The following is a 27,848-nucleotide window of genomic DNA, read 5'->3' on the forward strand; positions in this document are numbered from 1 at the left end:
CTCAAAAGAGGAGAAAATGGGTTTACAGTCAAGGAAACAAAATCAGAACCCAACATGATCAAGGAGAAGCCTTGAAACTGCATGGAGCGGAGGTGCTGCAGACAGCGGTGCATCTCGGCTGGCCCAGCAGTACCTGCAGCAGCCTCAGTTCCTGGGAAGCCTGGGGTCAGATAGGGACCAACTCTGGAGGTTATTTTTAATAATTTTGATTTTGGGGGAGGAGGACTTCTGGGCAGCAGCTCCATGTGGGGGTAACCGGTACGGGTTTCACTTCAGGGTTTGGACGGGAAGTTGGGTCTGTGGGTGGGACCCGGCCACGCCTGATCCCAAATGTCACAGCTGAGGTTCTTGGAAGTGGCCCAGAAAAGTTCCTTCTTGCCTTCTTCCTGCCCTGACCCCAGGTCTATGGCTTGAAAATCAGGGCATCAGGCTTGGGGTGAGCCCCAAGGGCCTTTGTAAACATGGCAGGTACAGGCAGGGGGAGCTTGGGGGAACTGTAGGAACTGGTGGGGGCAGCCAGAGCCAGGGGAGGGCAGTGCCCATGGGGGAAGGGGCATGGGTTGGAGGAGGTATGCTCCTCAAACAGAGACTTAGAGGCACAGAGACTAAGAGAGACAGAGGGGACAGAAATGGGGATAGAAAGAGTGACAGGAAGAGAAAGACTCAGAGAAAGCAAGAGAGAGATTGAGACAAAGATTCACAAAGAAGAGAGACAGACAGACAGAAAGATGGAGTCCTGCTCTGTATGAGTCAGTGGGCTTGGGGCAGGAGGGTTCGCACAGGATGTGCCAGTGTGATTGTAAGTGCATCGTTGTGTTGCACAAGGGAAGTGTGCTGGTCATGCAGCACCAGCTCCTTCAGAGACCCGGGCAGGTTGTAGGGCTCCCCAATACCCAAGCCAGTGGCCATGCGGTAGATGACACAGTGTTTGGTATCGTCGTCCACCACCACAGAGCAGGCATTGCAGCCCTGCTGGCTGCTCTCACGGATGAGGAAGGTACCATCCCGCTTGCCGTTCAGCATTTCCTCAGCCTGTGTGCGGCTGATCTTGCCCACATACCAGGTTCGTTCCTCATGGTGGGGGAGGTCACCCGCATCCTCCATCAGTGCAGACTGGTCTTCAGTCTCATTTTTGATTCCCAACCACTCATTGATTTTCTTCTGCCGGGCGCCTTTCTGGGTGAGCCATACCAGGTGCTGGTCTCAGATCTTGCGCAGCTGCATGAGGTCTGGCTTCAGGCTGTTCATGCGCTTATTGATCTCCCGGTTGTCCAAGGCCTGTGTCCGCAGCTCCTGTTCCAGCTTCATGTGGCTCTCTTGGATCTCTGCGATGCGAGACTTAGTTCCGCAGGATCCTCTGCATCTCCTTTTCATCGCCCTCACGCCGGAAGCGCTCCAGATACTCCTTGCTGCACTTCTCTTGAGTCTGGCCCTGCTCTTCTAAGATCTTGATGGTTTCATTGAAGGCTTCGATTGCGGTGCACTTCACCTGCAGTTCCTGGGAGGTGCATGTGTACTCCTCCTAGAGCTGGTCATACTCGCGGCTTTTGTCCTCCGCTTCAAACCAAGGTAACAAACGAAACCTTTAATTCTGATCTTCCTCCCACAAGGGAACAGCAAACCTCAACAGAAATAATTTCCCGCCAGAAGTCAGGTCCAAATACTGCGAGAGGGAGGACTATAGGGCGGACTATGTACATGCACAATAACAGGCTCACGGTCAAGCCGTAGGCGCCCAGGCGTCCTCCACAATCCCACAATCCTCTGGTCGCCTACTTCCGGTTTTTCTAGCTCCGCCTTAAGTGGTGTTTCCTTCAGTCGGGTTGCAAGTCCAGGGCCTCTCGTTGGAGAGGATTTTTCTGTTTTGGCGTTGGTAGCTGTTTGCTATTTGGAATCAGTGAAGTTTCGGGAGTACTGCTGCTGCCATGAACATGTCGGTCCCAAGCGCACTCATGAAACAACTGCCCATTCAGTCCTCGGCTGGCGCTATCCCGGTTCGCAATGAGAAAGGTACTGTGCTGAGCCTTTTCCAATCGGATCTTCCTCTTCCTTCCCCAGCACACTCCAAACCTACTCGGGGCTGACCACCCCAACCCCGCAGACCCTTAAGACCTTCCCCTCTATTTCTTCGACTTTCCCCAATCAAACTTGCACCCTATCGCATTGCCTAGGGGAGTCCCTAACTGCTCCCTGGGGGGCAGGGCCAGCCTGGGCGAGGGACTGTGATGTTCTGGTCTCTGGTCGTTATGGTAGCTGGCTTTTTATATATATAGATATATATATATATTGCATAGTTACAGAGCAATTTGGCACATTCATTCTAAGGTACTATTCTGGTTGGAATATAATTCCACAAAAGAGAAAAGAGAAGCCATTGCATTCAGTGTTTTTCATCTCTACATTTAGACTCTTCCCATGTTGCATTTTATTGCTACTAGGATCTCAATTTGAACCCCACACTTTTAGAAGCATCAGACAGGGCCCGGGATGACAAGAATTAAAGACACATGCTGGCTCTAGCACGTGATATGATTTGGCACTTAGGACAAACTCTCTTGCATTGTTTCTCATTTGTTTCCCAACTCTTGTTTAACTAAAGACATTAAAAACTTTATGAACCTGACTCATGAGTTAATTTCTTTAGTAGTTTCTAGAACAGGACTAGTTAGGCACAAAGTAGATACCCCCCAAATACTTATATTGAACATGACTTCCAAGAACATCAGTGCAACAGAAATAATATACTTTCCCCTAGTTCTAGCTTAAGGAGAGGATGCCTGGCACCTTCATAAGGGAAAAATACTTGAATGTCCTTTTTTTTGGTATTTTATAATAAGGAACTAGGCTGAATGAATATTTTCATGTATTAGCAGCTTTAACTGACAAAGAGAGTTCTTCCCTTGTTACAGGAATTTGAGTCATTACTATGATTATATGAGAACATTTATATAAGTAGCAATGTATGTATGTGATTATAAGTAAAATTCAAAGAGGTTGAGAATCACTGAGCAACATATAAAGTTTCTGAATTAGTGGCCCTCACCTTAAAATGATATGTATGTATGTTTATGTGCAAATTACATAAAAACATATATGTGTAAAGAAGTTTTCATAACACCCTTCAAATGACTGGAGATGGCTAGGCTTGGGAACAATAAAATTAGGTTGATAACTATAGAAATGCATGTTAAAGGCAATATGTTCTGAGGAATATTGCAGAATGGTGGTTCTGTGGGTTATTATTTGTGTGTATATGAAAAAGGGTTCTGGGATCAAATAGGTTTGCAAATCACTGAGCCAACAAAGGTGCTTTTTCTGCCATTACTGAAAGACCTGTCAGAGCTTCTCATATGCTGATGTACACTGTGAATTTAGAGAAGGGAAACAGCAGGCAGGGATTCCCAAACTTATTTGTGGAATATCTTAGAACTAAGTGTTCTATGACACACACTTAGGGACATCATAATTAAAGAATGAGTAACATTTAAAAAGCACTGAGCTGGTGTGCTCAGTGGTTGAGCGTCGACCTATGAACCAGGAGATCACGGTTTGATTCCTGGTCAGGGCACATGCCTGGATTGTGGGTTCGATCCCCTGTGTGGGGCTTGCAGGAAGCAGCCGATCAATGATTCTCTCTCATCATTGATGTTTCCATCTCTCTCTCCCTCTCCCTTCCTCTCAGAAATCAATACAAATATTTTTTTTAAAAAGCACTGAGATACATATGGTTGAATACCAAAGGAGAGTAAAAAGTAATGGACTCCTCAGTCAATCTAAATGAATTAGATTCTACTTATATGACTTCAACTGTCAAGTGGATTCTTCCACATGGGGTTTATTCATTATGAACAAAATAAATTATTAAATTAACAACTCTAAACAGCATCACCCCAGATGGCCAAATAAGCAGACTGGCAAACTCTCTGGTTATTTTCTTAGACTCTATTTGTAGAAGTGGAATGAAAGGGTAAATATTATGTACTAATATTACATATGCATGTATGCAATCATATTTATTATTAATGCATTTGCTGTCAGGAAATATTTTCTCACTTTACCTTCCCACTGGCAATATTTGAGAATGCCTATTTCATTGCTTTCTCTATACTACACAGTGTTATATGGAATATATGGCATTGAGTTATATAGTTAAACAAATCATTGGGTAAGTTGATTAACTTTTCTGAGTCTCAATTTCTTTGGCTGCAAAGAAGACTAATAGCATTAGAAAGGACCACTGTAAAAAAATAAATGAGGTACTACTGTACAAGTGATTTGAAAGAGCAATGCACTTTGTTTTCAAACTCTCTGAAATAAGGGTTGAGGTGTGACCCCTGACTGTGCATGGTGCATTTAAGTGTTATGAAGATAATTAAGGATAGGGTGACTCTTAAAATATCTGGGGGAAATGTGCACTTCACCTAATACCTGACTGCTGAGCTCAAGTAGTACTTACGGGAGATCTTTATGTTCTTACAGAGGCTTTTAAGGGATTTATACAATCACCAACCTCCCGGGAAAAAGTGACTTTCGGATAGAATACAAAGGGCTTTTAAAACCATCAGTGTCAACATTCCAAACCATAGCTGCCTGAACCTATTAATTTGAAATGACTGGGTACATTTAGTAGAACAAATCAACACATGAATAAACATTTAGCTATAGTCCTTTAAGAGTGATTTCTACCATCTTAATAAATGTTTCTTTTTAACTAGAGAGTAGGTACACTGAGCATCGTTGCTGATATTTCCTCTCTGCTATTAAAACTCCCTGACTTCCTAGAATCATTTACTTCAGCCACTTCCAGAGGATCAGCTGTGGTCCTGTGTGTGGACAGGCAGTTCTCCACATACAGTGAGTTTTGTTGCACTCGGTTCCTGCCAGCAGGGCAGCAGGTAATCCATGAGCTTAGCAACCTGGCTTGAGTTCCTGCAGGAAGATCTAGTGTTGAGAATCAACCTGAGGTGAGTGCAAGAACATTCAACAACCGTTGAGTGAGCAGCCGGAGATGAATTAGAGAAGAATCCTGCTCTGAGAGGATGTAAAGGTTCCATAGCAACAGCTGCCCTGGCCTTTCCGGTTTTAGCTTGTGGTTGTCACTAAATGGCCCGTGGTTGTATTATGTGCATTTGCTCAGTGGGAGGAGGAAACAGCATGGTTCCGAGGAGTACTGACTCACATCTCTCTGGAGCTGACAGTTGAGACCATGCTTCCCTTCCCCACGGCCTCCCGGGCGATGAGAAATGTCACCTTTCCAAGTCAAGAGAAATGGAGGTCTTGTGTGCATTGGTACACATATTGCAAACTAGTTACAGACAAAAACCTGCCAAATATTTCTTCAGTCACCAGGAAATTAAACTGGGCTCCAGACCAGATATCTAGTTCTGCCTCCCAATCCAGGAAGGGCTACTGAATGATCATTATGGGTAGGCGGTAGGCAAATGCCCTTTGCAACATAAAGGCCATGATTTCATGAAAGGTAACCCTTGCTGCTAAATCCTGAAACCTCAATGACTTGACATTATTTTCTACTCATGTAAGTCCATTCAAGGGGTAGGAAGCTCCAATCAGGTGAAAGGTGGGATCAGCCTATGTTTCCTAAGGTGGATAGTGGCTGAGTATTGATTGGCATTGATCAAACAGACAGGACAGAGACTGGGGAGGATTATGTGGAGGGTACTTTGTGGACCAGGCCTGAAAGTGGCACCTGTGGGCAGAAGTGACATTGGCTGGAATTCAATCACATGACACACTGAACTGCAAGGGAGACTGGGAGTTGTAGGCCAAATGTGTGCCTAGGAAGAGAGAGAAATGGGCATGGTGAACGGCTGGTAGGTCTCTGCCCCGGGGTGTGGTCAGAGCATGCAAAGGAACTGCCCAGGGAGAGTCCAGCTGTTTACTACAACAGGAAAGAAGTCAAGGCACAGCTTTCCCTTCAATTCTACTCTCCTCGTCCCAGGCCGGATGCAACAACCTAACCCACAGGATGGGCCAATCACTTTTTGCTTCTCTAGTTGGGATTCACTTTCCTGTTTCACTGAGAAAGCTGATGGCCTTTCAGGAACCTGTAGATAGTGATCTGACATTTACAGATGGCAGGGACTTGGAACACAGTCTGGCTTATGACACTCCATGAGGGCTCTCAGCTCTCGTTTTGAACAGCTCAGCATTTGTTTTTATTCCCTAAGAATCACTTAGGGGTGGGTGAGCCAGGAGTCCCCCTGCAGCTCGTTTTATTCCACCTGCATTTGGTTGTGGGATGTCATCCCTCCCCAAGGTAAGAGCCACAGGCTCTGGCGCCACGGACACAGGCTGATAGCGCATGAGGCAGGATCTGGCACATGGTCAGAGAGCACTTGTTGAGCCAACAGAGTTCACTACGGCAGCCTGATCTTCCAGAAATGGCCAGCTGTGTGTTTTTCAGAGGAACTTCCAGGACAGTGTGTTGATTCAGACAGTGTAATCATTACACGTTTCTCTAGAATGCACCTATGGGATTCTAGAAGCCAGAGAAGCCTTGCTCCCAGCAGCAGGATACAGCATGGTTTTGAATGTAATATTATTAAATAAAACTGCTGATCATGGATGATATCTTGGCATTCCTCCCCTGGCTCACTGTCCTCAAACAAAATACATGCATTGTGTGTGTGTGTGTGTGTGTGTGTGTGTGTGTGTGTGTGTGTGTAAAATGGTGAAACATTTGAGGAAAAATTAGTTAAGAAAATATGGGCTTGATTCAAGAGACCTTTTTAATGACAATACCTCCCATTTGATATACTTCACTAATAAAAGATGAAAGCCCAAGGTGCATTTTATAGCTTAATCTTCATATTTAATTGGATCAGAGCAATGAACATCAAGCATGAAACAAGCTGTCCTAAAGGGCTGTTGCGTTATTTAGTTTCCTCTGAGGTTAAGGGGGTGAAAGCATAATCAATTCCACAAGTGGGCACATTGGATAGATCAGCTCTTCCTGTCCAAGTTCAGTAATTTGAATGAGGTGACTATCCAAACACCAGTTGCTTGTTGAACAAAATATTAAACACTTAAATCTGCTTATATTATTTTAGGTTCCAAATGGTCATTTATTCAAAATAAATGACAAAGCAGTATTATGTTTAAATGTGTTTTTAAGGTACTTTCAGTTAAATGAATTCCCAATAATGCCAATATTCAGAATTCAAGGACACTCAGTATTGAATGTGTAATATTAAAAAAAGTTAAAGTCAAACTAGAAAATGGAATAGAAATCCATTCAAGAGGTTTGATCATCTCTTATGTCCCAGTTCCAGAGATATGAGGATACATAAAGACAAGCTTCTTGCCGTGAATAATCTTGGAGTTTTTTTTCCGGGAATACAAGACTACAGTATTGTTTTATTGGTGTAATGTAAGAAGTGTGAAATTCTCTGGAAATAGAGGTAAAGGACAGGATCAGACAGGGATGTGTCAGAAAAAAAAAAAAAAACAACGCACAAAATACACCATTTCTGCTGGAGTTTTACAAGGATGCGAGGAAGTTTGTGGGAATGAGAACCAGCAGGGAGGCAGGGAGGAAAGCGCAGGGAAGACATGTGTGGTCTGTGACTCAAGAACAAAGTTGACCTTTTTTAGGCTGGGAATCCACTAAACCACCAAGTTCCTAGGAATGGGAAAAAAGTGCGTGACATGAGCAAGTAGTATAACTAAATGCAGAAATTCGTCACAGTTAGGCCTTGTTCATCTGATATTGTCAGAGAATGAAACTCTGACTCAAGTGATTTTCCCCTGAAACTTTGTAATTGTGTCAAGGATTTTTTTAAAAAACTTTTTAAACCTGAAGAAACAACTTGACAATCCTACTTTATCTTTTTAAAAAAGATATATGTTTTTATTGATTTCTAGAGAGCGAAGAAGGGAGAGGGGGAGAGAGAAACATTACGTGAGAAAGAAATGTGGATTGGTTGCCTCCTGTCAACCAGGGATCGAACCCACAACCTGGATATGTGCCCTGACAGGGAATCAACCTGCAACCTTCTGGTGCATGGGACAACACTCAACCAATTGAGCCACACTGGCCAGGGCTCTAGTTTATCTTAATAAATGTCAACTGTTGTGCTGTGTTAAAATGTCCTCAGGGACTTATGGCATGTAGGACTATTTGCCTTGAAAATTAGAGGCCTTCTTTTGGTATTTTATTTTTAAAGTTTGGCTTCTGTATTTTTTCTCCCTCCATTACTTTTTCTGTATCCTTACCTTGCTGTAAATTTTTCTTGCTGCTGTCAGTAGATCTGCCTCTAATGGGCTCTTTCATCTAATTTGCTGTCTTTACTCTGCTGAGGAATGGGGAGCAAGAACATCCACCTTGCTTGAATTATGTGCACGAAAGAGTAAATGGTTTATGAATTGAGGTCCTTTTCCAGGAAGCCTAAAATTTTTTGTTTATTCTTGCTTGTGTTCCATTGAGCAAGGTTGCAAAAAAGGTGACCTCTAAAAAAAATCAGTTGTGACTTTATTTGAACTAACATTTTAATCTGTTTGGGAAAATGGCAAATCTTGAAATGGCTTCAAGTTAAAGTTTATCTTGGAATAGTCCTTAGAGATGTTAGAAAAGCAAAGCCTGTAGAACACTATTTCTCAAAATGTTGATGGGACACTTGTGCTTCAGGTTTTATAATTTTCCCAGCTGAAAAGAACATTCTAGCACAAAGTAAGGGAAGTGAGTTTGTCTTCCATGGCAGAAACATACTTTTTCAATAATATTGAACTTTAGTCAATGATTAAACATATACAATGATTATACAGAGGAATGGCATTTCAAGAGGCAGTGTGGTATGTTTGGGGATTTAAAATATACAACCTGACTTTGCTTCTCTAACTCTGAGGAGGTAGTATTGTTTTACTCATTTTTCTGAGGAAGAAACTAACAACTCAGAGAGTACTCACATCACACAGTACTGTACTGATGGGCAAGGATTTAAAACCCTGTCAGTCTGACCTCTAAGCCCAAGCTCTTGGGAATTTGTACTTTATCCCAGTCCTCCCAATAACTGAATCTTTAACAATTATTTTCAATCATGAGTATTTTTATTTGAAAATTTAAATTGCCTTTTAAAAATTAAATGTATTGGGATAACTTTGGTTAATAAAATTATATAGGTTTCAAGTGTACAATTCTATGGTTCCTCATATAACCGATAGCATTGATGTCCCCTGAAAATTGTTGCTTGCTAAGTCTGTCAAGGTTTGCCCATCCAGCTATGCCAGCCAGGTATTGCAACACTAGGGGGCGCCATCCACATGGACTGCAATGTCATGGCAGTCCTTAGAGTTGTGCCATGCAGGAGATATTGTAACGATAACCATCACGTAGAGGGCTATTTATTCTGTGCCAGGTACATCAAATACCATATTTCCTTTATTCTTTAAACAGTACTGTAAGGAAATATGATGAGGTATATTTTCCAGAGGAGGAAATTGGGACTCAAAAAGTGCCCCCAGTCAATTCATTAGTGTGTTGTAGGGGTAGAATTCAAACCCAAGTCTTCCTGATTTCACAGCCCATGCTAAGTTATTTCCACCTTACTTCATCCACCCCCATTCCATGGAATTTCTTATCAGCCAGATAAGTGCAGACTGGGATAAAGGGGAATGTGTTCTCAACATCCTGGAAGCATTACTTCAGTGATGACTCATCAGCACATGACCACAATACTATCCTGATCTCAAACCTTCCATGGCCCAACATTACTTAAGAAGAGAGGGCAAAGCCTATATAAGAGGATCAAAGCCCCATCGCCAACCTTCCTTCCTCCTCATCTACCCCTTCTCCAAGGCACTCTGTGCCCACAACAGCCACCTTTCAAGGCATTTTTGGCCACAGAGTGCACATTTGCATATTGGAGTCCCATTGGTCATTTCCTTTGCTTTAGCTTTAGACTGAAGGCCACATGTTGTTTCCCTATCCAGAGAGCAGAAAAAAACAGTGATGCATTGAAAGCCAGTGATGCATGGAAGAAGGCTCCTGTCTCATTCTTCATTATTGCTTTCCCAGCTCACCTCTGTTTCTTCTTGGCTATTACCAATTAACCTGCTATGAACATTTGTATGTAGATATTTGTGTGAACATAGATTTAATTTCTCTGGGATAAATACCCAAGAGTACAATTGCTGTGTCATGTGATAAGTTTGGTATATGTAGTTTTAGAAGAAACTGCCATACTTTTCTGGGGAGAGGCTGTACCTTTATACTATATGCCCACCAGCAATTTATGAGTGATCCAGTTTCTCTGAATCCTTGCCAGCATTTGGTGTCAATGCCATGTTTATTTTAGCTATTCTGATGGGTGTGTGGAGATATCTCAATGTGGATTTAATTTGCATTCCCCTAGTGGCTAGTGATGTTGACCACCTTTTCACATGTTTGTTTGCCATCTGTATCTCCTCTTCAGTAAAATGTTTGTCCATATCTTTTGTCCATTTGCTAACTGGATGGTTTATATGTTTTTTATTGTTGAGTCTTGAGACTTCTTTATATGTTCTAGTTATAAGTTTTTTGTTGGATGTGTGACTCGCAAATAGTTTTTCTCGGTCTGTAATTTGTTTTTTTCATCCTATTTACAGGGTCTTTCACAGAGCAGAAGTGTTGAATGTTTATGAGATCCAATTTATAATCTTTCCTTTTACGAACCTTATTTTTGGTGTCAAGTCTAAGAACTCTTTATTTAGCCCCAGATCCTGAAGATTTTCTCTTAAGTTTTTACCTAAGAGTTGTATCATTTTACATTGAAGTCTGTGATCCATTTTGAGTTAATTTTTGTACAAATATGAGGTGTCAAAGGTCATTTATTTTTGTTTGTTTGTCTTTGCTTATCAGTGTCCAGCTGTTCCAGCACCAATTGTGGAAAGGCCTGTCCTTCTGTTGAATAGCTCTTGCACCTTCATCAAAAATCAGTGGGGCATATTGGTGGGGCCCTTTGCTTTTTACAACCTTATTGATATGTCCTATCATTTGACAGCAGCATCTGAAGAAGAAAAGGATTCGTGGGCCTATTGCCCACATGAATCATGCCACTAGCTTAGTAAATTTTGAAGTATTTGAAAATTTAGAGAGGTCTCATTACACACTCCTGAATCATGCTCAAGGCCTTATGGTCCTTATGAGAACAGAACACTTGGCCCATATCCCACCAAAATATTCCCTTTACCTAAATAGAAAGACATGGGAAAGAATGCCTGTATTTTTCTTCCCAGGGTCAATACTTGGTTGCTTACGTTTGACTTTGTGAACTTCACGGGGACGGGAAAAGTGATTGGCCTCTGTCAGGCTTCTTTTTGTTGAGCCAAAGCCATTCAGCCGAGACATGTAGCCAGCAGCTCTGCCAGGTCCTCAGGAGCCCGCTCACAGACAGAAACCATAAGGGGCATCTGAGGAAAACAATCCGATCCCTTTTAGGGACACACCAAAGCCGGGTAACTCAAGTTAAACGTAGCAAGATACAGCCAGTCTTAGAGCTGAGTCCCGCGCCATTAGCACTGCTTCCCTGCGTTTTTGAAACATGCATCTGTATAAACCTGCCTGTGCAGACATCCCCAGCCCCACGCTGGGTCTGCCCAAATCCAGCGACTCTGCTCTGAAATGTAGGCGGCACATCGTGGTGACCAAGCCTCCGCCTGGGGAAGCCTGCTGGCCGGCCAGGCCCAGTGGAGCAGCGGAACGGAAACACCTGGAGAAGTTTTTACGTGTCCATGGAATTTCGTTGCGGGAAACCACCAGGGCAGAGACGGGCATGGCTTACAGGTACTTGCTGGTTGTAATGTCATCCAACCAGGGCACTGCACTGAAGTCAGAGGCTGCTGTTATCAGAAGAAATAAGGATTTCAATAGCAAAACAAACAGAGAGAAAAAGGAGTAGGACTGGGAATGCAATGAACCCTCTTCTTGGGCTCCTTTTTTTTCCAAGCTTTAAATTGTCTATTTCCTCTCTGCTCAAAAGGTAACGTAAAATATAGGCAAGCTCATCTGGGAAGCTCCTAACCATGAGCTGCCAGTAGAAGTATTTTTGACATTGAGCAGGCAGGTGGTTTTGTGGGTCATAATGAAGAATGGGACCCTGTTCTTCTTAAGGGAATTTATAAATTAAGAGAAGGATTTTTTCGCTGCCTGGGCTTTAGGACTGTTATTTCCTTCTAAGCCTGAATCATGTGGTCTGTGCTAATGGCTAATAAAGTAGTTCATGAAACTGAGGTAGTTATTGAAATGACAGGACTTTTTATCAATGTAGCCCAAGATAAATTACTGGTTATTCTCTCAACTTCCAATCTCATCATTTATTCTGTGAAAGATTAACAAAAGGGAGAAATTTTTTTTCCCCCTGGTGTGGGGTGGGATGTGTAATATTTATAAATTGCTCTGAGATGGGAGGCAGCCTTCTTTTTCAGAACAATTATTAGTCAAACCTCTATAAGAGGTGCTTGTGCTTAGCTAAACCGCACAGCAGAAATGCTTTCTTGACCAACGCCTGGAGTTCTAAACATCTGGGAAGCTGAGCCAAAGCCATTCAGAAGGACAAGGGTGCTTGCTGAATGCTTTAAAAAAGAAAAAGGAAAAGGAAATATACTGTTTTTAGAGACCAGTTGTTGTAGCTCAGCTCAAAACTTCTGCTTCACAGAATAAGATTGTTTTGCATGGACAGGCTGTCCCCAGTGATTTCAATTTTCTATAACCTAAAGGTCAGTTTTAATGTAGTAGCTAGTACTCTTGTTTATCAGCTAATGTGATTAATAAAGCAATTTGCAATGAGATAGCTTCTCTCTGGAGAACAGAGTGCAGACTTTTTATGCAACAAAGGGCTCATGCAGAAGGGGAATGAACTTTTCTAGGTTTCTAGGACATAGAAACGTAGGACAGCCCACCCCATCATGCTTTAGAAGTGGAGCCTAAGAAGAATCTAATCACCCTTTCAAGAGAACCTGTGTCTCCCTATACCCCCTGTCCTGAATCCGCCCCCCACAAAAAGGAGCTGCCTTCTCTCTCTGCCTCTCCACAGTCTCTCACCATCTTCTCCATGTTTTCCTTGCCCCTCGGTGATAGAATATAGACCAGTGAGGAGGGACAGTCTCTCTTTCCACCTTTATCATAGGAAGCGTGGTGCTGGCATGAACTCGGACAAACCTTCGGAGGGCAGGCCTCTTTCCCTCAGAAGTCCTGGTGTGAATATCAGTTACACATCTTGTGATGTTTTCCAACATTCAAATATATGTTCTAGGACAGTGTTTTTCTAACAGTTATGAAGCAGAGGAATACTTTCTCCAAACTGCAAAGGTGCCCTAGTTGACACTGGGGGCCAGGAGCCCACCTGCTTGAGGGGAGCAGTCAGTCATCCCCAGCCTGGTCTCTGAGGCACCATACTATTCATGGAGTGAGAGTCCAGTTGTGATGTGACTCTTCATAATGACCTGGAGAGCAGGGCTCTGTGACCTTGAGGATACCAGGTCCTACACAGAGGGACAAACTCTTGGGCAAGCGTGCATACCACTAGATCATCCTCTAATAAGAAATGGGCGTAGGAGATTGTTGGCCCCCGATCAGAAATTCAGGAAAGAAAAGTGCAGTTAAATTGGGCCTGGGAAAGCCAAGGCTGTGAATTATGATGACCTTCCTGTGCTCTGCCACTTCTCCCTGATGCATTCCTCCATCCCCGTCCTCTCCACCCCCCCAACTTGAAGCACGTCTCCTTTCTTTAAATTCCATAGTACTTTGTCTGTTCTTCTTTCAAGGCACTTATTAATGAACACTATTTAAAACATCCTCCTTTAAGCATTAGGAAGGGATTGTTGGGGAAGAGAATCCTGGTTCTTTTGGTTCCTTCATAACTTAGCGTTTGACCTTGACTTCTCATAAACATAGTTGGGATTTAGGAGAGAAAGTAACTTTCATAGTCTAACATCTTTATGTTTATTTACATCTTCCCTCAGGACCATTGGTTTGGTTCAAAGACCTGGTTCAAACTGTATGTCCCATATGCTGCTTCTTTGCAAGGGTATTATCCCACGTGTAGTGGAAAGAGAGTGGACGTTGGCAAGACCAGGGTTCAAATCCCAGCTTTTCTGGTTTCCCAACTTTGTGACATTGGGCCAGCTGCAACATCTAAGGGCCTAACACACAGTAGGTGCTCACTGAATGTAGGTTCCCTTTCTACTTATTCTGTAGACTCTGTCACTCATTCTAGGAGCAGGGGCTGAACACCCCCTATAGATGAAACATAGAAATAGACAGGAGAATATTCACAGAAGGAAAAAGAAAGAATAAAAAAACTCCCAGCAGTTCACAATCTGTGTAGGTTTCCATGCTGAGCGTTAGAATTCTGAGAGGCCTGGGAGAGCTGGGTAAGCTGCTTTCTCTTCCTAATTTGGTCCGAAGCCATTGCAGCCTTCAGCCCAATACCAGCTGCTCAGGTCCTTCGATCATCTGTGATAGAGCATTATGCTGTGTTTCCATGGAGACGTGGTTATATTTCTAACTGAGGGTGACCAGGAGAGGAAAAAAAATCAGTAAATATGCAAACACATGTATCAACTGAAAAGAAACTGGAGGAAATTGTTTGAACGTGTTGTGAAAAGTGCCAAGTTGCTGTGTAGATTCTTCTGTTGGCTTAGAATTTTCAGCAAAAATAGAAGTTTTTGTGGACTCATTTTATTAGTGTCTATAAAATAGTCACTGAAGAGGGTCCTTCAGTTATTTCTAAGTGGCTGCAAGTTAATTGTCTTTATTACATCGTACCGAACTCTGAGCCAGACAGTATGCTGGTGCTTGGGTCAAGGTTAAAGTGCACTGAGAAGTAAATTTATAGACAAAGCACACAAAATAAAATAGCTACGCTGAGTAAGGAAGGATGCATCTGAAGCAATTTCATAAAACTAACATGAGCCAAGAGGAACTCAAACATGTGTAAAATGAAGGTCTCATCCAGGAGTCAGCAAGCTCTTCTTGTAAAAGGCCAGAGAGTAAATATTTTAGGCTCATGGGCCACCTCCGCCTTTGTGAGAACTACTGAACTCTGCTGTGGCAGGGTGAGAGCAGCATTGACAATGAGGAAACGAGTGGGCACAGCTGTGTGCCAATAAACTTTATTTACAGATAAGGAAATTTGAGATTTATATAATTTTCTCATATCACAAATATTCCTTTCCCCCCCCTCCCAAACCATTAAAAAATATAAAAGCCAATCTTATCTTGGGCACCATACAGAAATAAGTGGCAGGCTGGATTTGGCCAGCATGCTGAAGTATGCTCACTCCTGGTATAAAAACAAAGCTTTCGGTTGTATAGGTCCGTGGTCCGCAAACTGCGGCTCGCGAGCCACATGCTGCTCTTTGGCCCCTTGAGTGTGGCTCTTCCACAAAATACCAGGGCCTGGGCGAGTCTATTTTGAAGAAGTGGCGTTAGAAGAAGTTTAAGTTTAAAAAATTTGGGTCTCAAAAGAAATTTCAATCGTTGTACTGTTGATATTTGGCTCTGTTGACTAATGAGTTTGCCGACCACTGGTATAGGTTATTTCTTTATTTGATTGTTTATTTTCTTACACCTCCTTGTGTCTAGAGGTATTTAAGGGGCCCAAGTGCATATAATTCAGAAAAGATAAAAATAAATGTAGAAGAAGGAAAAAAAATGAAGAATATATTATTAGGATCTATAAGAATATATTATTAGGATCTATAAGAAAGATTAGGAGCAGGAAGGGAAGACTGCCCAGGTGAGGGAGCATGCCAGGTTCGGGCCATGCACTCGGGCCTGGATTTGGCTCTGTACTTTCCAGCAGCACCAAACTGAGTAAAGGGAAATGGATCTCCTTACAGCAGTCACGGAGTTCTTGAGGTAGAGGCGAGCCAGGTGTGCTCAGTAATATGCTCTGCTCTGGAGATCAGAGAGAAATTTCTCTCTTGATTCTTCTTCTTGGTGTAATCAACAACATCCTCAAAAATATCCTTATACTGTAGTAAACACAGCAGTGGGGTTCCTAGAGCTCTTTCCTATGGAGTCTCTAATATTATCCAATGGCAGGACATCAAATAGCAATTCATCAAAAGCAAGTGGGTGGATGACAGATGAAATGACACTAGTTGATAGAAACCACATCAATCAGTTTGAGGTTATTTATGCTTAAAACATTTCCCAGTAATGATGGCACAGATATTGTTATATATTATAGTGACAGGATTTGTCCAGGTTCACGGAATAAAACAATCGTTTCTCAAAAGTTAAAACAAAAAATAGCCAGTTATGCTATTTGCCAACCAAAAAGAAATTTTTTATAGCCTTGAGTTGAAGGTGGAGAGGGAATAATAAAAGAAGGAAAGGAGAGGCGGGGGAAGTATCAGAATTATTATATGGGAGAGACCTCAGAGAAAATCTGCTCCAATTTCTGGTTTAATACCTGAGGGAAATTGAAGCTCAGAGATGTTGGGTGACTAACCTGAAGGTGCAAAGCAGGGAACCCCTGTCTCTTGGGTCCCAGCTCATTGCTTTCTGTAGACTCTCCATTTTTATTCCCAGTCCCCCAATCATTCCATCCCATCCCATCCCACACAACACACACACACACACACACACACACACACACACACACACACACACTCACTCACCCTCCTCCTGGGGATGCTGTCGCATTCACCATCCTGCTCTGATCCACTTTTCCAGGTGCTGCTCTTTGTGCTCTGGTCTGGAGCCTGCTTCAGTCTTGTGCTCTACACACTGACCCTCCATCCCTGCCCCAAACATCGAGTCTCACTCATTATCACTGTCCCTATCTAGAATATTTTTTCACAGCCCCCTTGCCTAGGAAAATCCAACCCAGAGTCTTTCCCTTCTCTCTTACAGCATGACCTGTATTTGCTCTAGATAGAATTTGGATTATTAGTTGTATGTGTGTGTGTCTTATTCTCAAAATTATGCCATTGTCACCTTGAGGATAAGGAGTAGAGTTTATAATATTTTGTAATCCTTCCATGCTTTGCTCTTAGAAAGTGCTCAATGCATGTGTATTGCTTGATTGGGGTACATCCATTCACATGTTGGGGAACAGAAAGAAAGACACCGAAGTGCAAATAGGAACCTCCCTTTCCCCATTTAATAGTGCTCTAGCCTCATATTTTCTTCTGTTAGTTGACCTTGGCTGAACCTTAGTTTCTTCTCTGTAAAATGGTCCTAATTCAACTGACCTCACCAGGGTGTTGTAAGAATTAAATGAAGCCACACATGTGAAAGTCCTTAGCTCGCTGCCTACCAGAGTGGGAGCCTAACAAACTGAGTTCCCTTGCTTCAAACTCCGTCTTAACCCTAGGAATCCATCATTTTGTCCTCTTTCAGAGGGTGAAAGGAAATGTATAATGATTTAGAAAGAGGGGCAGATTGAATCTTGCATAATTCTGAGCATATCACCTTTCCTTACTTTCTTTTAGAATTTTTTTTGCTTTTCCTATCAGAATATATTATTAGGAACTATAGAGAAAAAGTTTTTTCTTCTTTTTACCTTGTACATGTCCTTCTATTTAATTAAAATGGCCTCATGAAGCATTGTTATAAATTACTCTCTATATGCGGTAATATGAAGATGAATTCATGTATTTCTAGTGGCTAGCTTTGGGTCTAGAACATAAATATCTGAAACAGAATGAAATGAAAGGGCTAAGACTCCCACTTGCATCTGCAATACTTCTCCCATAGGCTGGCTGGTCACTGTGTCTGAGAATTTCTTTGACTAGAGGCATCAGTTCTCCTGTTAAAACGGAATCTAAGCTCTGGCCAGTTGTTCAGTGGTTAGAGCATTGGCCTGTGGACAGAGGGTCTCAGGTTCGATTCCTGGTCAAAGAAACATGCTTTGGTTGTAAGAATTCCCAGCCCCTATAGGGGTGCTTGCAGGAGGCAACCAATCGATGTGTCTCTCTCATGTCGATGTTTCTTCCCCGCCCCCACCTCACTCCACTTCCATTCTTTCTAGAAATCAATGGGGAAAACAAGGGAATCTAAGCTAATCAGCGGCCTGACCTGAAAACAGAGAGGGTGGGAGAAGATTCTAGACTAAATCAACGGGAAAGCTTGGGTGTCAGAGCCAGCTCAGAGCTGCAGGCTAATTGTGCAGGACCACAGGAGGGATGGAGTGAAGAAGAGGACAGGAAAGCTAGAGAGAGACCTCACTCATCCACCAGCTTTTCTCAAAGATGGCCATGCAAGCATTAGGATGCATTCACGGACTAATGGAGTTTTCACTGGTCTCCAAGTGAAGATTCTAAAGATAAACAGAAACTTTTTCATGCTGAAAACCGTTCCCTGAGTTCTGTCACAGTGAGAATGTGGAGTCCTGGCTGGAGGATTGGAAGGTCAGCTTCCTCCCTCCCTCTTTCCCTGACCCTCCACTCCCTTTCCGATAAAATGAAAGTAAAGCGCCCTTCCTCCCAGGATGAAACTGTTCCTGCAAAGGGGCCTGGAGCGACTCAGGAGAGACGCCCCTCCTCTGCCCTTTCTGCTTTTCACCTTTCCCGTGCTATAGCGTGGAAGTTGCAACTTATTTTTGTTCCTAAGTTCAATATATGCTCCTCCTCGAAGTATCCCCTCCCCAAAACCTCTCCCCCCAAATCTTTTTTCACTGCCTTCCCATGACCTACTTTTATCATGGAACACTTGGCGCACTCAGACCCGCTTGAAAAGTAGCTATGGCCGTGACCATGAAAATCAAAGCCTAGAACAAAATGCTACCCGTGCAGGGAGTTGTATTTTCTACATTAAAGAGAAAAGCCTACATGGTTTATTTTAGACTGGCCTCATTTTGGTCAGTCTCAGGGCCTGTGCTAATTTGCTCTGAGCCCTCTGGCTGTGGCTCTCCCGGCATGGACATTTCTGGGGGAACATGGGTGACACCCAGATGGTTCAGGCTCAAAACCCATGTGATCGATCACTTGAAACCTGAATAGGCTGAAGGTGAAGGGCCCAGGAGGCTTAGGGAAAGAGGCCCATTCAGAACAGGGCAGAATGCTTTTTCCTGTTGACTGGAACAGAAGTTTTAAAACAAGTACATTTAAAAAATGTCAGTTTAGATAGAAAGTGCTCTGAAATCTAAGTGGAGGTGAGAGATGAGTGCCACTTGGAATTGAAATATTATTTCGTTTAGTTTTGAAATTTCCACTTGTGATTTTTCCAGAGGGAAAGTTGCTTTGTTTACATGGCATAATAAAAACACTGAAAATTCAAGGTCCGAAAACAACACTGGATTAAATGAATCTGCATTTTCTCATGTGAAAATTGTGGATAGCAGTTTCATATGAAAAAATAGGCATTTTGAGACCTGTGTTTTTCTGACTAAGGAGCATAGGTCAAATATATCTTTACTCAAGAAAAAAAACAACCCACACCTCTTCCTGCATTTCCCTGCAGTGCCTGTGAGTGCCACTAGAATGCGCTATTTCATAAAGAACATGAAACGCTTCAGTACCCTAAACCCAAGAAATCTACCCAGGCAATGCTAGAGCAGAACTTAAATTTGAATATATATATTTACCTTGATTATGAAAATTAAGAAGTGTCTCTTTTGATACCTCATGGAATATTTTCTATAGTGAGAATAAAAAAAGAAATTATGGCCAGTATACTCAGGATTCTGAGAAGCCCTGGCCCTATAGCAGGCATCTATCTATATAAAAGCCTAAGTGACCGTCTGACCGTTTGACTGTTCGCCTGGTAGCTATGACATGCAATGACTACTAGGGGGCAGATGCTTAGACCAGTAAAGGAGGGAGCCTGATTACTCGTGGAATTGGCTGTGGGTTAGGTTGCTGCTGGGGCACTGTCGGCCCCGAATCTGCTTCACCCGCACCCTGGACCCAGAGAGGAGGGAGCCCGATTCTGAGTGCATCACCCGAGAACTGCCCTCTTGCAATCCAGGACCCCTTGGGGGATGTCGGAGAGCTGGTTTCGGCCCGATCCCCACAGACCAGGCCGAGGGATTCCCATTGGTGCACAAATCTGTGCACCGGGCCCTTAGTGCTATTATAACCTAATCTAGTTAGATATTTGGTAGAGAAAAGTTTCTATGTCCCTGAGTTTCTGAGCACGGGATTCTGAACCACATTGCAGACCTCTGGCGATGGCTGGTGGAGAAAGGAAAGGCAGATGTGTCCCACACGTGGTCTTCCTTGAGGGAATGTCTGTTAATGCCTTTGCACAGTTAAGATGGAGCAGATTTGGTGAATCTGGAAGGTGTGTGTTGTCAGGATGGCCTTGCAGAAAGCCGACTCAGAATCCAGGAATGTTCTTAGGACCATCATCTTGCCGGTCTGGCTCAGCACCAAATTAGGAGGTGGACGATTGACGGTGCCCTTCCTCCTCTGTACCCAGGGCTGATTTTCACTTCTCATGGGACATCTCTCCACACCTAGCACTTCAGCCTCTCATCCAGCGGTTCCTTTGCCAGACCTTAGCTAGTTATCAACTAATGTTCCCTAAGATACCAATTACACATCTTGTGATGTGTCAGTGTTCAGATAAAATATGTTCTTTCAAACAACTATGAAGCAGAAGAACACTTCCTTCAAACAGATGAAAGCAAAGCTGTCCCAGTTGAAGTTGGGGCCTGAGGGTATCTTCAAACTCTGTCATGTCCAAAGAAATGAACCTCTAATGGTGGGAGTCCAGGTTAGAGAAGAGCTATTTTTAGACAACATATGTGCCTCCCAGTACAATTACCAACTTCAGTTAAATTTACATAATATACTTTCATCTCATCTACCGTCTGTATTCCAATTTAATCAGCCAACACAATAATGCCCTTTATAGAAAATTTCTTACTCCACTAATACTGGAACCAGTTTAGAATCATGTATTTTGTTGTTGTAGTCATGTCTTTTAGTTTTCTTCAATCTTGAACAGTTCAGGCCAGAGTGTTATCCTGGGAGGGTGGTGGGAAAGAGGGCTGTGACTAATTGCAATGTCAGCTTTGAGTTGGGAGGTGGCGCTGTAGTGCCGCACAATTGCAATGCTTGTCCTGAGGTCTCCCAGTTCCAGTTACCAATTCTGTGTCAAAGACTGCGTTATCCAGCAAGGACCATCACGTTTTCATCCTGTACTTTAGGTCCAAAGCTGAAGTGTACCTCAAAGAATTACTGAGAAAATTGACCTGCATAAATTCATCATCTGTGGGCTGTTGAGAATCACCAGGAACTGGAGTAAAGCATTGACAGGCAGGGCCAAGCACGCAGTTTCCTCAGACTGTCCAGCCTCAAAGTGAGGTACCCATGGAGCTGGGCCAGGGAACCATCCCAAGAGGCTGGAGCAGCAACCAAAGGAAGAGGCCTATTCCAAACAGGTGTCAGCACAGAAGAGGGTGGATTCCGGCAGTGGGTTTTGGTGAGCCCACTGTGTGAGCGGTGGGAGTAGCTGAGCTGCCCCAGGAGTCAGGGAAACACAGGTTCTGAGCGGGTTAGATGTAATATTTTTAGACCCAGCTGCCTTTAATCTATTTTTTCTTCCATGATATTCCTTTTAACTTGTTAAGGCAGGATGAGATAGAAGCTCTGAAAGTTGTGGAGAATGGGTGTAGAATGTGCAACTCATTAGGTGTCTGAGCTCCTGCTTTAGCATCGGAAGGATCTGTAACAGGTCACTGATTCACCCTCCTTTTGAAATTTTACAGCACTCTTTAACTCAGCACATGGTGACAACACATACGTTTAGAAGCCTGTTATGGCTTATAAAGGAGCTATGATTGCTTCCTGAGAGGATCATTGTGTAAGATGGCACCTCTATGAATGATTTCTGAAAAGGTTAATACTCACTGGAACTTCTTTGTAAGATTCAGCAAACTAGCACCTCTCTCCTTTACCCCTATTTTTCTTCTTAGCACTCTTGTTTATTCCTGTATTGTCTGTCCCTCCCCCTGGAGTGAACTCCAGGAGGGCAATGATTTTTATCTGTAGGGTTAATTGCTGAATCCCCAGAACCTGATGTCTAGTGCAGGACTCAACAAACATTTGCTGAATAAGTGAATTATTAAGCAGGGGTAGGACAAGTAAGCCTTCACGGTTCCCTGGCTGACAGCATGCTGGGTTATCAGACACAGGGAGGGAGTGTTCAACCAGGCTCTCCATCCAGAGTTTCTCTGCCATGTCCTTCTAACTTTCTCTGTTTACTAAAAGCATCCAAAGTGTCCTTATTTGCGACAGTGATACTTAGAGACAGCATTGTTCCCACAGGACACAGGTCCTTAAATCTTGGATATTAAGATCCCTTGTAAGTGCCATCATACTTATCATATTGTCATGTGCTCAGTTTATTTTTGTTTCTCTGCAGACATTCATCTTGTTCGCTTCTCATTCACTCATGTGCTTCACTCTAATCCCAGAGTTTTCACTGTACTTTCCTCCATAGTGGGGTCCTGAGTTACAATGACCAGTACAAGACACTCGGGGCTTTCACTCATATTCTCACTTCTTGGAGATGGTGCTTATATACCCACATATGGAGCCATGGGCCTCTCCTTCCCCACCTCTTCCCACCACAAGCTCTTCCCCTCCGACCCTTTGTGCTTCAATCCCATTGGCCAGCCCTCTTTAGTTTACTCTTTCCCTGATCATCTTCTATTTCCATTTCATTACAGGAGGAGCACCATCTCATTATATCACCTAGGTGTCATTCTGGGACAAGTCTGGAGAGTCAGCCCTCCTGTTGGGATTCCTGGATGACCCATCATCCTAAATACACTAGAAGATTTTTCTGTTTACTCAGTAATTATAAATGGTTATGATTGGAGCTTCTTGTTCTTAGTGTGATCAGACTGTTCCGGGAACAATCTGGCCGACAACAAAGGATCTCTAGCTGGTGATGAGCAGTTGCAGGATGGTACCTTGCTGGTATCATTAGGTCATTGTGGGGCTTCTCACTTGAGTCTGGCTCCACTCTACTTCCTGGGAAAGATGCTGACTTGTTCAACTCAGTGTTAGTGGAATTGGGCAATGGCAATAGTAGGTTTTCCTACTCAGTGGGTTTAATTGCCTAAAGGAGCCTGAGTGAGACTCAATGACAGTGGACAGAGTCCAACTATCTGCTTTATGATCCTTCCTCACAACCATTTCCTCTCCAAAGACCTTCCATTTCTGACTTCACGTTCACCAATTCTTGGTTTCTGGATGTCCTGTATGGGTTATTTAACTAATTATTTCCATAATTAGTCCCATGCCCCCTTTAAACTGTTGGGTGATCCAAAACACATTCTCTTAGAAGTTGGAAAATCAGGTCCATGTGGCCAAATCTACTAACTCACATTTTATAATGGAACTCTTTTTATGAAGTTATTTTGTATGCCTACTAATCAGTCTTTGTTGTTAGGGTAAAGTATCTATTTTTATTGTTGTTCTTGAACCACTTAGCTTATTTCTTCCCTGACATACACAGATTTTATCTTTCATTCAAGAGCTATTACTGGAGGTTAACCTGTGTTATACACTAGTCCAAGAATTTGGGACATAGCAGTGAACAGAACAGACTAAGTTCCCTGCTTTGTTGAAGATTTCATTCTAGTTGGGGTAAGGTAGACAATAAATTCACTAACTAAATAAAGTTTGTAGCATCTCAGAACGAGTAAGTTCTTTATAGAAACAAAAAGTATGGAAGGAGGATGAGGATACGTGTCAGAGGATAGTTGCAATTTTAAGTATTATAACCAGAGAATATGGCTATAATACTTCTCACTGAGAAGGTGACATTTGCATAAACATCTGAAGGAAATGAAAAGGACAATAAGTTTTCCTGGGGTGGGAGGAGCATACTGCAGACAGAGGATACAGCATGTGTAAAGGCTTAGAGTGAGAGTATATAAGGGAGAAACATCACAGAAGCCAAGAGGAAAGGATGAGTGGAAGAGTAGCAAGAAATAATGTCATGAAGGTAAAGGAGAATACTGCAAGTTCAGATGTTTCCCAAGACCTCCCTCAGGTTCAGTGATTCATTAGAACTCAGCAAAGCCATTATACTCACAGTTAAGGTTTATTACAAGAAAAAAAAAAAGACACAGATTAAAATCAGCATCAGGAAGAAGTGCCTAGAGGTACAGTCCAGGAGAACCAGAACTTCTGGTTGTCCTCTCCAATGGAATCATGTGGAAAGCAGTTTTAGCTCAGCAAAAATGTGGGACAATATGCATGGAATGTTGCCAACCAGGGAAGCTTATCAGAGATTTGGTATTCATTGCTTTCATTGGAGATTGGCTACATAGACACATGAACCACCTCTATGGTTGACCTTGGTCTCCAGCCTGTGTGGAGGTTGAGTTGGTTCTGTGTAGCCCAAGGCCTCCAGGTAAACATAGACACTCCTGTTGGGTAGAATAATTCCAAGGGCTTAGAGTTTACCTCCCAGGAGCTGGGGCAAAGGGCCAAACCTTTCTTTGGTCACCCCCTACCCAGCTACTTGGCTGAGAATGGAGAGGCAGAATATTGTTGGTATGAGAAGAGGGGAGTAGATTATGGTGAGGCAACCTGCATATGTCAACCACATTCTCTAATGATCACATCTGGAGGAGACAGATGTATCATAAGCTGGTATGACAATAAACTCACGGAAATAAGATTCCAGTTGGTCAATCATCTGGAAATTGGGAATGAGGCTACCCTGCCATTAACCAGCAGTGTGCTATCTCCATTGCTGGAGCTTTGTTCTCCTATTGCTCTAAAATCCTCTGACTTTTTATGTGTAGAGGGATATTTTCCTCTATCTACATCCCCAACAGCTTATGCTACTTAATCACATGACTAAAATAAGCATAAATCTCATTTAACTAAAGGTAAGAAGGAAAACACTGGCTTTAAATGATATTTAATTTAGCATGGAAAGTAATGCATTTTTAATAAGAAGCACATTAAAAACTCATAAAGTGGTTTATTTATAAGGTGATTATTCCCCCCCCCCCCATTACCCCAATAACTACAGTTAAGTTCCAGCAACTATTCAGGAAGTGCAATTACACAAATGCCATGTTTCATTTTGCATCTGATTATAGTAGTTCTCCCTCTGCATACAGACTGTGTGTGTAGAGTAAATGCTTAACATTTTAGACTCTGTGAGGACACGTGGATAATCAGATATCTCTTCCCCACCTCCCAATAATGTTACAAATACATTTCCTGAGGCTTGAAGAGTTTAAGCAATCCGCTAACAGTCACATAGATGGTTTGCTAAGTTCTAGTTAAAAACTTAACCAAAGACTTTTGATCTACTAGTTTACTCGTTGCACAACAGAATTGTTCAAATCAACGAAGATTAACAGTTATGCCTGGGCATTATGCCAATCACTGACTCATAACAAGGGAGTACACGGTTCCTGGATTTAAGCAACTTCAAGAGCAGTCCAATTAGTGAGAGAACCATGTCAACCAGATAATTAGAGTCTAGTTAGATACATGCAATATTGCTGTTCTAAACACAGTCATAATAGCAGAGCAAGTGATGAATGCTTACTTGAGAGTCAGAGATGACTTTGAAGAATTGTCAATTTCATGCACAAGGTTTTGAAGGATGAATAAGAGTTTTACAATTGTTCCAAAACTGGGAGAGCATTTGGTGTAGAGACAATAGTATGTTTGAAGGCCTAGGGGTGATGATTATATAAACAAGTTTTGGAGACAGCCAGATCTGGATTGAATGCTGTTTCTAAGGCTCACTAAGTGAGTGACTTTCACAATTTATTTATCCCTTCTGCACATTCACTTTTGTTCATCAGTAAAATGAAAATAATACCTACCCCATAGAATAATGGAAAAAATTAAATAAAGTTACAACAATAAAGCACATACATAGTAGGAACTCAGGAGCAGGTAGCTACTCTTCTTTTCTTCCTTCTTACTTCCCTGCGACGTTCTTGATGAGGATAGTGCTGGAAGAGGAGATTAAGAGGCAGGGAAGAAATATGTTGATCATTGGAAAAGCTTGCAATGAGAAACTGTTGCTGGATACTTAGGTAAGAAAGGACAAGATCAAATTTGCATCCTAAAGAGGTAGTTTTGGAAGAGCTGTGCATAGAAACGGATAGAAGGCCATTTCATGATCTAGGTGAGAGGGTTTGAAGACACGAGTAAGGGTAGTGGAATGGAAGGGAGAAGAGAGCACAGACTCAACGATTTGGGGAGGTACAAGGAGCAGGATGTATTCTGGTGCAGCTCTGTGCACTGCATTTTGGTTTTCATTTCCACATGTACTTGAGAGATTGTGTAGAAGGGAAAATGCTAACTGGGCCCTAAGGTATGGCACTCTGGCATCAGGAAGGAGGCAGAGGGGCAGAACTCTGCAGCAGCTGCTGTTGCTTTAGGCTCTTGTGTCCCTAAAGTGCTTGCACAGAATAACTTAAATCGTCCACATTCCCATTCACATGAAAATAAACCTCAGAGAGAGCCACTGCACAGTCAAATCTTTTCTCCCTTGTCTGACTTTAAAGCAACTCCTAAACTGCTACATTCCTGAGGCAATGATCTCTTCACTATAATTTGTTAACTCTGAGTAACCTCACATACATCACTTTTAAGCAGCTCAAGACTTTTCTCTGAGGCTGCCTGTGTCTCCTCTTTAACAGACTTCGAACGGCCCAGTTGGGCATAGGGCTGGCTCCCCGGGGAGTGCTCACCAAATCCCTTGGGTTGACTGCACAATCTCAATCACCTCCATCACTTACCTTATACTTTCCTTTAAAAGCCATGCAACCTTTACTACCTTTGACTTTTTGTTTCAAATTAGTCTTTTTTAAAAAATTTCTTTATTGATTAAGTTATTACATAGGTGTCCTTATCCCCCCTTTACTCCCTATCCCCCCACTCATGCCCTCACCCTCCTGTTGTCTGTGTCCATTGGTTAGGCCTATATGCATGCATACAAGTCCTTTGGTTGATCTCTCCCCATTACCCCCTCCCTCCCCTGCCTTCCCTCTGAGGTTTGATGGTCTGATCGATGTTTCTCTGTCTCTGGATCTGTTTTTGTCCATCAGTTTATGTTGTTCATTATATTACATAAATGAGTGAGAGCATGTGATATTTATCTTTCTCTGACTGGCTTATTTCACTTAGCATAATGCTCTCCAGTTCCATCCATGCTGTTGCAAATAGTAAGAACTCCTTCTTTTTTACCACAGCGTAGTATTCCATTGTGTAGATGTACCAGAGTTTTCTAATCCACTCATCTGCTGATGGGCACTTAGGCTGTTTCCAAATCTTAGCTATGGTGAATTGTGCTGCTATGAATATAGGGGTGCATATATCCTTTCTGATTGGTATTTCTAGTTTCTTGGGATATTTTCCTAGAAGTGGGATCACTGGGTCAAATGGGAGTTCTATTTTTAGTTTTTTGAGGAAACTCCATACTGTTCTCCACAGTGGCTGCACCAGTCTGCATTCCCACCAGCTGTGCACCAGGGTTCCTTTTTCTCCGCATCCTCGCCAGCACTTGTCCTTTGTTGATTTGTTGATGATAGCCATTTTGACAGCTGTGAGATGATACCAAATTAGTCTTAACAGCCCTTTTACTGATGGCAAAACTGAAAGTTAACATAACACACACGCACACACCACCACCACCACCACCACCACCACCAACAACAACAACAACAACTTCCCCCTGACCTCCCAGAGGACTGATATAAAAAAAAGAATATCTGACTTCCAACCTCCTAACATGGGTGTGCTAGGATCCAGTCAGAGAGAGGATTTTTCCATTTCATGCCTCTTTTAGCTCTAACCAGCATTTTGGTATTTATTCATATTTTCGTTTTGAATATAAATAGCCATCTATACACTTTGACAATGTTTTAATTCTACCCACTTAGGGGTTTCTGCACCATCTA

General features: G+C 42.7%; 1 protein-coding gene and 1 pseudogene across 1 annotated transcript in view; one reads left to right on the top strand and one right to left on the bottom strand.

Annotated features, from left to right (window-relative positions):
* Nucleotides 1-750: 750 nt before the first annotated feature.
* On the bottom strand, nucleotides 751-11,344 carry LOC103286781 (phosphatidylinositol 3-kinase regulatory subunit beta-like; annotated as a pseudogene).
* Nucleotides 11,345-11,537: 193 nt separating this feature from the next.
* The window catches only part of KCNAB1 (potassium voltage-gated channel subfamily A regulatory beta subunit 1), a 307,111-nt gene continuing 290,800 nt past the window's right edge, over nucleotides 11,538-27,848 (top strand). Inside the window, exon 1 of the mRNA XM_054713662.1 lies at nucleotides 11,538-11,779. Within this exon, the coding sequence (XP_054569637.1) occupies nucleotides 11,538-11,779 (242 nt within the window). The remainder of the gene's footprint in view (nucleotides 11,780-27,848) is intronic.

This window comes from Eptesicus fuscus, chromosome 3 (genome assembly GCF_027574615.1).
Source record: "Eptesicus fuscus isolate TK198812 chromosome 3, DD_ASM_mEF_20220401, whole genome shotgun sequence".
Taxonomy (NCBI): domain Eukaryota; kingdom Metazoa; phylum Chordata; class Mammalia; order Chiroptera; family Vespertilionidae; genus Eptesicus; species Eptesicus fuscus.